Raw genomic sequence first — 13,213 nt, 5'->3', positions numbered from 1 at the left:
TATTTGTAATTGGTTCTTTGTTTGTGACTTGTGAGTCTCCCACACAGGTAACATTCCTGCCAGGAGGAATAGGTGATGCAAATTGTACAAGTGACTTCATTGTGGATAAAAGGAAACTAGTATTTAGCTGGTGTGTCAAACAAAAAATATTTCATCCTAGAACGAACAAATTCCCAAAACTATTATTTATGTACAAAGTTGAACTACTAAGTACAACACAAAAGATTGTATCACTGATAAACACTACTGGAATAGCTATATTACCAAGAGTGTTTGTTAAACAGCCAAACTACTGTAGTTTTTTTCTTTGGCATAATATATAAATGTCCCCTTTAACTTGACCTCATTTCACATTTATGCCCTTCAACTTTGGATATGCACAAGTAGGCACTTAAACTTGTATAAACTTGAACAAGTAGACACATGAGTCCTACCAGGGCCGGCTCTTGCCTTTGTAAAATAAGGCATATGCTTGGGGGCCCCAAATTATTATCAAGAATAAATTATGTGTTAAATTTTTATAGAAAAAATTGATTAATTATGATAAAAAATATATTATTTTACCCACTTTAATATTTTTTATACTTTATTAAAAATAAGAATTATTAGTGAAAAGTGTTGAACAAAGTGAATTACAAATTCTTTTATATTTCTTTTTAAATTATAGTTTCAAGCATTACAACAAACATATTAAAATGGTGTATACCAAGTCATCAACTTCTTGAATCAGATTCTATGGTTCTAACTCTTATCTTTATTTAAAATTTGTCAACTTATTACTTATAAAATTATGTTAACAATTCATATAATAATTGTCTCACTAAAAGGATTGTAACATCCGGTAAGTTGAAATAACTATGAAGAGGCTAAAAAATCGAAAATAGTCATTTTTGGAAAGAATTTAAAAATCTGGAAATTTGGCTAAGTGTGGAAATCAGTGAGTTTTTGGCCAACTTTGAGCAGTCGTAACTCCTAGCTCAGTATGATTTAGGAGTAGTTCCAGTTATGGTTGTGAAAATTGTGGAATGATCTTTTCAACGCCACCGAGTTTGCTTGATTCCGAGTTCGGATGAGTGAGTTATGGCCATTGAAAGTTGGGCAGTTGGCAGGGAATCCGTCCGGAAAATTAAGGGCATTTTAGTCTTTTCCCTAGCCAATTCTTTTGGGATTATATTGTTGTATAGGGCTGATCTTTGGATCATTTTGTCCCATTTTAAAAGAGTAAAAGCTAGGGCTTGAGAAGAAGAAGAGAAGAAGAAGAGAAGAAGGGCAAGAAGAAGAGAAGAAAGAGGAGATCAACTAGTTCCGTCAAGGTTCCGTCGTGGAAATCGTCAGGGGTGCTCCCTATCAAGGTATGTGAGTTCTTTGTGCGGGTTGATACTTTCCCCCACACACCAAACTCATTTTTATGATTTGAGAGAAGATTGGAATTGTTGTTGAAGTTGTTAGTTGTTGTTGATGTTGTTAGTTGTGTTGTTGAAGTTATTGTTGGTTGTGGGACATGATTGGGTTGTGTATTTGAGTTGTAATCTATGGTATGTTGAGAGATTGATGATCCTTAGTGTTTGGGGTTAAACCCATGGAAGTAAGGATGGTTTAGAGTTGAAGAAAAAGGGGAGAAAAGTCGAGTTTTCTGGGGAAGGGACTGGCGCGTCGCGCCTGCCAGCGCGCCCCAAGGGGGACTCTGAAGTCCAGCCCTTGGGGCGGCGCGCCACTCAGAGCGCCAGCAGGTGACTTCTGACCTTCAAAGGCTGGCGCTCTGCGCCTTGCAGAGCGCTAAGGACGCCAAGTTTCCCCCATTCTTTCACACTTTCTCATGCATGTTCCTAGGTGTTATACCTATGTTTCCTAGTTGTTTCCAACACTCTAATGTACATTTAAACCTCCCGAACTCATCTATAAACATGCGATTATATGTCTTGAATCCATAATCCAATTCAAGGCGAGTTAGTATCAAAGTCAAGGGAAATTAGAGTCAAGTCAAGTAAAGTCAAGAAGTAAGTTCAAGCAAGTCTTTAAAGCTTTTCAAGAGTCGTTATTGAACGTCTTAACGTCGTTTCAAGTTTTAGGTCAAGTAAAGAGTTTAGAGTTCCAAGTTAAGTAAAGAGTTTCAAGACAAGAAAAGGGTATAGAGTTTTAAGCTAAGACAAGGGCATAAAGTCGAGTCCATTTCTCCAAAGTTATTAGAGAACTATGTACTTCCCAAAGGAGTCTCTAAATGTTTTTACATTTAAGTAAGAAAGGAACCATGTTTTCCAAAAGAGCCTTTAGGCTAAGTTTTGAGTAATTATCTCAATCAAAGAAAGAAGTTAATATAAAAGCATGAGCCAAAGTATTTTTGGGAGTAGTATTGAGCACCGAATTGGGGACACGAGTTCATATTAACTCAACTCTCCATAAGAACCATGCACCAACATGGGACTTGACGTATCATTCTTTTTAGATGATCACGTAAGATTAGGCTAGTGGATCCACTAAGCAAAAGTAAGGTCCTATATCACGGCAAGGTATAGGATGGTCCTCGGGCAACGTGAGGTAAGACGTTGTATCATCACTAGGGCTCATAGTGGTGGTTGTCGGTTAAAGAACCTCCCACAAAAGTTATATTACTTTTAAATAAGAAAAGTTGAGTTTGTTATTGTTTTATCACTAACGAACTAAGCTGTGTACATGGTTTTACAAGCTAAATATATATTGCATGTGTCTTATTGCCTTATGCATGTGAGTTCAATTGTTCATGAGTCGAACAGAGTCAAGGTAAGTATTCTCTCTTGTACTCCTTTCAAGCTTAAGTTGTGGTTTAGCTTTCCGGCTCGCATACTCGTACATTCCATGTACTGATGCCAGTTGGCCTGCATCATTTTATGATGCAGATACAGGTACCCTGGATCAGCATCTTGCACGTCGTTGATCCAGCTGAGCACTCCAGAGTCAGTGGTGAGCCTCCTTGCATTCCGGAGGACTCAATCATTTTGTGTACTTAGTGTTGTTCTATTAGGATGTTGCGGGATCTGTCCCAACATCCATCTCAGTATATTAGAGGCTTCATAGACATTTAGTCAGTTAGTATTGAGTCTCTTATCTATGTATATATGTAAACAGTCTATTTTGAGACTCGAGTTGCCTTTTGGCATGTTATGCATCAGTTAAGTTGTTTTATAACCTTTCATTGCATTGAGTTGTGCTGTTGAGTTTAGTTTCCGCTGAGTTAAGAAAGCCAGGCCAAGGGTTCGCCTGGGGCCAGCAATGGTCTCCGGGTGCCGGTCCCGCCCAGGGTGTAGGCTCGGGGCGTGACAAGGATGTTTTCAATATTGAGTTAATAAAATCTTACTTAAATCAATAACTGGAAAACAATATTAAATACTAATAATTTTCATCTAAATAGTGTAAGAAAAATAAATTTTGAATAAATATGTATATAAATTTGTTTATATTTTAGGCCTCAAATTGAAAATTCGTTTTAGGCCTCCAATTACGTTGAGCCGTCCCTGAGTCCTACGTGGCACAATACACGTAGGACACCATGTAGGACAAAAAATGACATGTAGGATGTCATGTAGGACATGTGTGTCTATTTTTTCAACTTTATACAAGTTTAAGTGTCTGCTTGTGCACATCCAAAGTTGAAGGGCATAAATGTGATTTGAAGCCAAGTTAAAGGGCATGTTAATGTATTATGCCTTTTTCTTTGGCAGAGATCTTACCAGATGACTGATAAGTGATAATACAACAAGAAATATTATAACATATGTATCTCTAACCTTGCTCAAAGGGGCATTGAGCTAAATCCTCACCAAAATATAGGGATAGGGAGTCTGCACTTCTTCCCTGCAGATTTACAAGATAGAAAAACAATCAGCAGACTTGGCATGGCTTAGACATTCAGGAGGATTTAAAATATGACACGATGAACGCAAGAAAATGTCACATTCCAAAATACCCCCAGATGTGACTGGCACCCGTTAACACCACCTGTCAGGCGTATCAACCGCATGTTTTAGATGTTTAACAAATTTATGTGTACACCAAATTGAGGACATCGCAATCAAGTTTGACTGAATCACTAGTCAGATTCCCAACGCAAGCCTTAGCTTTTTCACTTGATTTTTATAACAACACAAATGTCATTTGGCGTAAGAAAATCTAGAGAATTTGATAATACATTTAGACATTGCAATTTATGATCTTTACAACATATAAACAAAACTTAGGATCGCTTTGGCTAGCAATGCAAATGCACTATATGTCTCCTCTCCAAACGCCATGAGAAACATTGATAAGCGAGTTAGGAGTAGCTTGTATTTATCAATCTTCAAATTACTTGTGTTTGCTAATTGATTATTTGTACATGAATAAATTAATAACAAATTTAAGCTGTCAAATCTTGCTCGTGATGTGTAACTTGTTGTTTTGAAGTTTTTGGTCTAGCTCTTGCCTTAGAGAAATGAGTTATAGAACATTTCATAAATCAAAACACAATAAGATTGTGGCAACTCTTACCATGAAATGTAAACTTGTTCTTTGCAAGTCTTTGGACTAAATATTACCTCTAAGGCAAGAGTTATAGAATATCTTATAAATCAAGACACAATATGGTAGTGTCAAGTCTTTCCCACAAGGCGTAACTTATTGTTTTGAAACTATTGCATCTAAAATTAGAGTTATAGAGCATCTCATTAATCAAGACACGTGTTCTTTGAAACTTTGGGTTAAGTATCGCTTCTAAGACAAGAGTTATAAGAGTATCTCATAAAATTTCAAATCAAACAAAATATTGACAGGTCTTGGAAAAAGAGAGAGAAAAAAAGAAAAAAGTAATTTGACGTTTCAATAAATACAAAGCTTGGCTATTAAATGATAAAATAAATATAAAAATACTTTTTTTTGCCAAAAAATAAAAGTGGTTATTTATTGCCAATTTACAATATAGATTGATATGCTATGCCATTTTTTTCAAAAAAAGTTGTACAAATTGGCCCACAAACTTCACATGTCAATCTTATAAAAGGCCTCTCACAATTACACTATTTTATGACATTTGAAACTCAGAATAAAACTTTTTGAAAGTATATTATAGTTACAACTTTAGGTTTGTTACTTTTATGCAACAAAACACTAGTAGTTTAGGTAGAGTGTTTATTGAGTGGTTCGGTTGGATATTCACACTTAATGGTTCGGTTTATTAGTTATCGAATGTTAAATGTACTAAATCGTTAACCAAAAGAATAAGATATATATCAGTTAACAATTTTATTTATGGGATTTATTGATAACAACTTCACATATGAATTTGTATTTTTGCCTGCTGTAAGAAGATGCGAATCTAGGATTTTTCGAACATGGGTGCACCAAGTAAAATGTATTGAAGTGAGAATTGATCCTTAATCCTCAAGGTCGAAAGCTCAACATCTAACCATGTGGACCATTTAGACTTCTTGTAGTACGGGTGTAAGAATATAATATTATACAAAATCTTAAAAAATATACATATAAAATATCTAATTTTACGAAGAGACCACGGGTGCGGGTGCCCTATTTTTTGACTGTAAATTCGCCACTGGCTGTAAGTACTAAAATAAATTAATATTCAACTACCACACAAGAAAAATGTAGGTGGTGGGCAGCTGTGGGCAATCAATAAGGGAAAGAAACTACACGGAATGAGCTAGCAGCCTAGCAGTACTGCAGAAAGCGTGTCTTATGGTTCTGTGGAAGACATTGACAAAGAAAAGTCTTTGTGGTAGGCAGCAATGAAAGACATGACCCCATGGCCATGTGCAGTAGTTTCCCTCAAAGGCACCAACACATAATTCATAAACGTGTATTATGTCACATAGAGTGCATGTGTTTACTTATTTAATTTTATATAAATTTTAGTATTTTCTTCTATACACCAAAATTGGAGAGCATAAATTGTCACGCCCCGAGCCTACACCCTGGACGTGGCCGGCACTCGAAGACCATTGCTGACCCCAAGCGAACCCTTGGCCTGGCTTTCTTAACTCAGCGGAAACCTAACTCAACAGAATAACTCCATGCAATGCAAGGACATAAAACAACTTAACTGATAAAATCTGGCCTAAAAGGCAACTCGAGTCCCAAAATAGAATATTTACATATATACATAGATGAGAGACTCAAAACTAACTAACTGACTGACTGTCTATGAAGCCTCGATAACACTGAGATGGATGTTGGGACAGACCCCGCAACATCCTAATAAAACAAAACTAAGAGAACAAAATAACCGAGTCCTCCGGAATGCAAAGACGCTCACCACTGACTCTGGAGTGCTCAGCTGGATCAACGGCGTGCTGGATGCTGATCCTGGGTACCTGTGTCTATATCGTCATAAGATGCAGGCCAATTGGCATCAGTTCATTGAATGTACGAGTATGCGAGCTGGAAAACTAAGCAACAACTTAAGCTTGAAAGGAGTACAAGTGAACACTTACCTAGCTTTGTTCGACTTATGAATAACTGAACTCAAATGTAAAGCAATAAGACACATACAATACATAAATAGCTTGTAAAACACTATAAACAACTTAGTTCGTTAAGGATAAAACGATAACAAACTCAACTTTACTTATATAAAAGTAATATAACCTTAGTGGGAGATTCTTTAACCGACAACCACCACTATGAGCCTTAGTGATGATACAATGTTTTACCTCACGCTGCCCAAGGACTATCCTATACCTTGCCGTGATATAGGACCTTACTTAACTTAGTAGATCCACTTGCTTAATCTTACATGATCATCTAAAAAGGATGACCCGTTAATTCCCATGTTTGCTACATGGTTCTTATGGAGAGTTGAGTTAATATGAACTCGCGTCCCCAATTCGGTGCTCAATACTACTCCCAAAATACTTTAGCTCATAAGTGTTTAAAACACATCTTTCTTTAGTTTGAGATAATTGCTCAAAATCTAGCCCAAAGGCTCACTTGGAATCGATGTTCCCTTTTCTTGAAAACTAGCCCAAAGGCTCTTTTGGAATCATAGTTCCTCTCTTACTCTAATGTGAAAACATTTATAAACTTCTTTGGGGAATACTTAGTTCCCTAATACTTTTGAGAAATGAACTCAACTCTATACTCTTGGCTTAACTTGAAACTCTATACTTTTTACTCAACTTGAAACTTGAGCCTTAAAATGAAGTTAAAACGTTCAACAAAGACTCTAGAAAAACTTTGAAGACTTGCTTTGACTTACTTCTTAACTTCTAGACTTGACTCTAACTTCACTTGACTTTGATCTGAACTTTCCTCAAATTGGATTATGAATTCAAGGGTAATAATCTCATGTTTATGGATGAGTTTGGGATGTCTAGATGTACCTTACAGTGTTGAAAACAACTATAAAACATAGGTACATCACCAAGGAACATGCATATAAAAGTGGGGAATGAAAGGGGAAACTTGGCGTCCTTGGTGCTCTGCACGGCGCGGGGTGCCAGCCTCTAGACTTCAGAAGGCCTGCAGGGCGCCCTACTAGGCGCGCCGCCCCAAGGACTGGGCTTCAGAGCCCTCTTTGGGGCGCGCTGGCTGGTGCGAAGCCCCAACCCTTTTCCCCAAAAGTTTGACTTTTCTCCTTCATTTTTCCAACTCTAAACCTCCTTAACTTCAATAGTTCCAGCCCCAAACACTTAGGATCATAAATCCCCTCAACATACAATAGATTTAACCTGGAAACATGTCCCAAATCAACAAGAACTTCAACACAATCACAAGACTTCAACAATCACAACAAGAAGGCTTCAACAAACACAACCAAATCTTTTCTCAAAAATAAAATGAGTTTGGCGTGTGGGGGAAAGAACCAACCCAACACTATGATCTCACATAAGGCTGGGCACCGGATCGGAATGGGACCACCGGACCGGAACGAACCGGTACCGGATCGGAATGGGACGGTTTGACCGAGTTGTTGACCGGTACCGGGATGAACCGAACCGGAACTACCGGGATGGAGACTCAGTTCCGTCCCGTCCCACTATATATCGGAATAGAACCGGGACGGACCGGAATGGAACGGGATGGGATAAACGGGACGGCACATATAGCTATTTCAAAAAATAATTATTTTTTTGGAGTTATTTTGAACTACGAAAAATACGAATGTTTTTTTTATTTTTCTATGTTATATTAGTTTATAGTATTTAAGTTTTAAAATTTATAATAATTTTACTTAAGTTTATTTTAAAGATATTTTTTTTTAATTTTTACGTATATAAGTTTGTAAGTTAAGTTTAATAAAGTTTTTTTTTTTAGTTTTTGAGCTTATGTAGTTATGTTAAAAGTTTTAAAGATTTGAATCTTTTGAAGTTTATAAGTAATTAAGTTATACTTATAACTTGTAAGTTAAATAACTTAAGTTTGTAATTTTAAAAAAATTAAATAAAGAAAAAAGAAATGCTAATAAAAGTAAATAATGACAAAAATATTATTTTTTATTTTAATAAAAATGATTTACCGGGACCGGACCGGTACCGGACCGGACCGGAACGGAACCGGAATGAATCGGGATGAACTGGTACCAAATCATGGTACCGTTCCGTTCCGTGTACCGGTTCAATGTATCCCATCCCGTCCCGAATACTACCGGACCGGAACAAATCGAAATGGTATCGGAACGGACCGGAATGATACCGGTACAACCCGTTCCGATGCCCAGCCTTAATCTCACATACCTTAATAGGGATCACCCCTGACGAAAACCCTGACGATCTTTACGAAGTTTGCTTCTTCTTCTCCTTTCTCCTCTTCTCTCATTTTCTATCAAGAACCCTAACTCTCTCTTTAAAAAGGAAAAACTGATTTAAAATCGGTCTAAAACCTTAATATATATCCAAAAGAAAAGGCTAGGGAAAAGACCAAAATACCCTTACAAAATCGAGTTAACTGCCCTGCCAACAACGCAACTTCGAAAGGGCATAACTCACTCATACGAACTCGGAATAGAGCAAACTCGGCGGCACTGGAAAGACCATTCAACGAACTTTGCAAACATAACTGGAACTACACCTAAATCATCTTGAGATAGGAGTTATAACTGTTGAAAGTTGGCCAAAAACTCACTTTTTCCCATACTTAACCAAATTTTCCAGATTTTTAATTCCTTCCAAAAATTACTATTTCCAATTCTAAGCCTCTTCATAGTTATTTCAAATTGCCGGATGTTACTGTCATGCCCCGAGCCTACACCCTGGGCGGGACTGGCACTCGGAGACCATTGTTGGCCCCAAGCGAACCCTTGGCCTGGCTTTCTTAACTCAGCGGAAACTTAACTCAACAGCATAACTCAATGCAATGGAAGGTTAAAAACAACCCAACTGATAAAATCTAGCCAAAACGGCAACTCGAGTCTCAAAATAGAATATTTGCATATATATACACAAAATAGAGACTCAAACTAACTGATTGACTGTCTATGAAGCCTCTATAACACTGAGATGGATGTTGGGACAGACCCCGCAACATCCTAACAAAACAACACTAAAAGAACAAAACAATCAAGTCCTCCGGAAAACAAGGAGGCTCACCACCGACTCTGGAGTGCTCAACTGGATCAACGGCGTGCTGGATGCTGATCCTGGGTACCTGCGTCTGCATCATAACAAGATGCAGGCCAACTGACATCAGTACATGGAATGTACAAGTATGCGAGCTGGACCGCTAAACAACAACTTAAGCTTGAAAGAGATACAAAAGAGAACTTACCTTGGCTCTGTTCAACTCATGAATAACTGAACTCAATATAAAGCAATAAGACACATGCAATATATATAAAGCTTACAAAACTATTTAAAATATGACGTCAAAAATCATATTTATAATATCATGAAAATACCATGCTTCCTCTCAAAGTCTGCTTGTGCAACGCATGAATGAAGTCCTATACCCCCATCTACACTAAGCAAAACTTCTCGAGGAACCAAGCTCTTTCTACTGTGGGAGTTCTCTAACCGACAACCACCACTATGAATCTAAGTGGTGACACAGCGTCTTGTCCACGCTGCCAGAACTGTCCTATACATTGCCATCATATAGAACGCTATAGCTTAGTGGATCCACTAGCTTAACTTTCGTGATCATCTAAAAAGTATGATCCGAGAAATCCCATGTTTGGCTACATGGTTCTTATGGAGAGTTGAGTTAATATGAACTCGTGTCCCCAATTCGGTGCTCAAGACTACTCCCAAAACACTTTAGCTCATAAGTGTTTTAAACACATCTTTCTTTAGTTGAGAAAATTACTCAAAACTTAGCCCAAAGGCTCTTGAAAACTCTTTCTAAAAAGAACAAATCAAAACCATATTTTCAATATGATCATTGATGACTCGGGATATTCATACTGCTTAAACATTGATGGTATATCTAGAGACCATACTATTTAAACATTGATGACATACTCGATTTGTCATACTAATCATGTTTTAGAAACTCTTTCGCAAAAACTCATCTTTTCTCAAAAAGAGATAGTACTCAAACTTCTCCAAACTCTTCTGGAAATCTCAGTTTCCTTTAATCCTAAATGTGAAAACATTTATAAACTTCTTTGGGAAATACTTAGTTCCCTAATAACTTTTGAGAAATGAACTCAACTCTTGACTTTTGACTTAACTCAAAACTCTTGACTTAACTGAAAACTCTTGACTTAACTTGAACCTCGATACTCTTTACTCGACTTGAAACTCTATACTTAACTTGGAACTCTATACTTAACTTGGAACTCTATGCTCTTTACTCAACTTGAAACTCTATACTTAACTTGGAACTTGAGCCATAAAAAAGAAGTTATAACGTTCAATAAAGACTCTTGAAAAGCTTTAGAGACTTGCTTTGACTCCCTTCTTGAACTTCTAGACTCAACTCTTAACTTCACTTGACTTGGAAACTAACTCTCCTTGAATTGGAATTATGAATTCAAGGTGTTTGATCACATGTTATGGAGGGATTCTTGATATTTAGACGTACTTTGGAGTGTTGGAAACAACTACGAAACATAGGTATAATATCTAGGAACATGCATGAGAAAGTGTGAAAAGAATGGGGGAACTTGGCGTCCTTGGCGCTCTGCAAGGAGCGGAGCGCCAGCCCTCGAAGCTCAGAAAGGGCCTGCTGGCGCTCTGCTAGGCGCGGCGCCCCAAGGGAGAGAACTCAAAAGCTCTTTTGGGGCGCGCTGGCAGGCGCGACGCGCCACCCCTTATCCAGAAAACTCGACTTTTCTCCCTCTTTTTCTCAACTCTAAACCATCCTAACTCCAAGGGTTTCAATCCCAAACACTGAGGATCATAAAATCCCTCAACATACAGGAGATTTCAACCTAAACTCAACCGGAAACATGCCCAAATCAACAAGGAACTTCAACAACAACATCAACAACACAACCAAACAACTTCAACAACATATCCAATCTTTTCTCAATAATAAAAATGAGTTTGGTGTGTGTGGGAAAGGATCAACCCAACACTAAGAACTCACATACCTTAATAGGGATCACCCCCGATGAAAATCCATGACTATCTTGACGAATCTTTGCTTCTTCTTCTCTTTTCTCCTCTTCTTCTCCTCCTCTTCTCTTCTCTCAAGAACCCTAACTCTCACTCTTTTAAAATGGGACAAAATGATCCAAAAATCAGCCTAACACAACAATATAACCCCAAAAGAAATAGCTAGGGAAAAGACCAAAATGCCCTTAAAATTTCCGGACGGATCCCCTGCCAAATGCCCAACTTTCAAAGGGCACAACTTTGACTACTCAAAGTTGGCAAAAACTCACTGATTTCCCACACGACCAAATTTCCAGATTTTTAATTTCCTTCCAAAAATGACTAATTCCAATTCTAAGCCTCTTCATAGCTATTTCAAATTGCCGGATGTTACAATATCTCCCCCTTGGGAACATTCGTCCTCGAATGAGATTACTCTTACTAGCTAAGGTGTAACATCAACTGAAACACCCAACATGAAACTATGCAAACAACAACAACATGCTCACTATAACTTAAAGAACACCAAGAAGGAAATTATTACCTTGATTTACATTTCCTCTGGATTCGAAGAGATATGAATATCTCTTCTTCAACAAATTGGTTCCTCCAAAGGACCTTGACTGATGCTACATCTTTCGTTCTCAACTTAGGAACTTGGCGGTCTAAAATCTGAACAGGAACCTCCTCATGACTCCTTTCATGGTTGGAACTTTCAAACATACCCAATCCTCTACTTCAAACTCTAATGCCCTTCTCCTAACATCAATGTAGGATTTTTTTTTTAGGACTCTGTTTCGTTTTCAACCTCTATTGAATCACTTTCACCTCCTCCATAGTTTGATGAACTAACTCTGGATCTATCAACCCTGCCTCACTAACTTCAAACCATCCAAAAAAAAAAAGATCTACCTCTTCTCCCATAAAGAGCCTCATAACGAGCCATATGGATGCTAGAATGGTAACTATCGTTGTAAGCAACTCCATGCAAGATAGGTAATCATCTCAATTATCCTTGAAATCAATTCCACAATCCATCTTGATACCTCAAAACATCATCTCCCCCTTGTTCAAAAGCCATCACTGCTTATGAAAGTTTTGCCTGAATTTCAGCAAGATAGGGTTTGAGTCATTCTCACCTTCTACTTCTGACACTAATGATAACTCGGCCCCGTTCGTCACTTCTATTCCTCCTTCTGTGGGATCTATAAGTCTGACTCCCAGGCGTACAAGTCTGTGCATATCTTTTTTGCTAACTCTCTCTTTCCTTCTCCAATATGGGCGGTGCTACCCATAGACAACTTTGCTTAAAGAATCAGTAACAACATTAACCTTACCAGGGTGATTGTCACGCCCCGAGCTACCCCCGAGACGCGGACACGGGACCTAGGACCACAAGTGATCCCAAGCTAACCCTGCTAGCATGATCATGAGCATACTAAATATAATCAGAATAATAGAAACTGTGCGGAAGCTAAATCATAAATAAGATGAAAAGATGGGGACTACCCATATACTATAACTGAGATATATGATAACTGATGAGTTTAATACAAAGAAGATATTAACTCAATACTAAGTTGAATCTAACTATGTCTGAAATAAGCCTCTAAACTGACTAGAAATGTTGGGACATGCCCCAACTAGATCTAGCAAAATTGAAACTAAAGACTAAAAACGATAAAGATAAACATGTCACTAGTCCTCGAAGAATG

The 13,213-nt window shown here is 37.8% G+C and overlaps 1 protein-coding gene across 1 annotated transcript in view; it reads right to left on the bottom strand.

The window, feature by feature from the left end:
- Positions 1 to 3,756: 3,756 nt before the first annotated feature.
- The window catches only part of LOC125843114 (uncharacterized), a 15,107-nt gene continuing 5,650 nt past the window's right edge, over positions 3,757 to 13,213 (bottom strand). The window contains exons 3-4 of the mRNA XM_049522340.1: positions 3,941 to 3,972; positions 3,757 to 3,828 (exon numbers count right to left, since the gene is read on the bottom strand). Of these exons, the coding sequence (XP_049378297.1) occupies positions 3,757 to 3,828; positions 3,941 to 3,972 (104 nt within the window). The remainder of the gene's footprint in view (positions 3,829 to 3,940; positions 3,973 to 13,213) is intronic.

This window comes from Solanum stenotomum, chromosome 10 (genome assembly GCF_019186545.1).
Source record: "Solanum stenotomum isolate F172 chromosome 10, ASM1918654v1, whole genome shotgun sequence".
NCBI lineage: Eukaryota > Viridiplantae > Streptophyta > Magnoliopsida > Solanales > Solanaceae > Solanum > Solanum stenotomum.
This window is presented reverse-complemented; position numbering and strand designations above follow the sequence as displayed.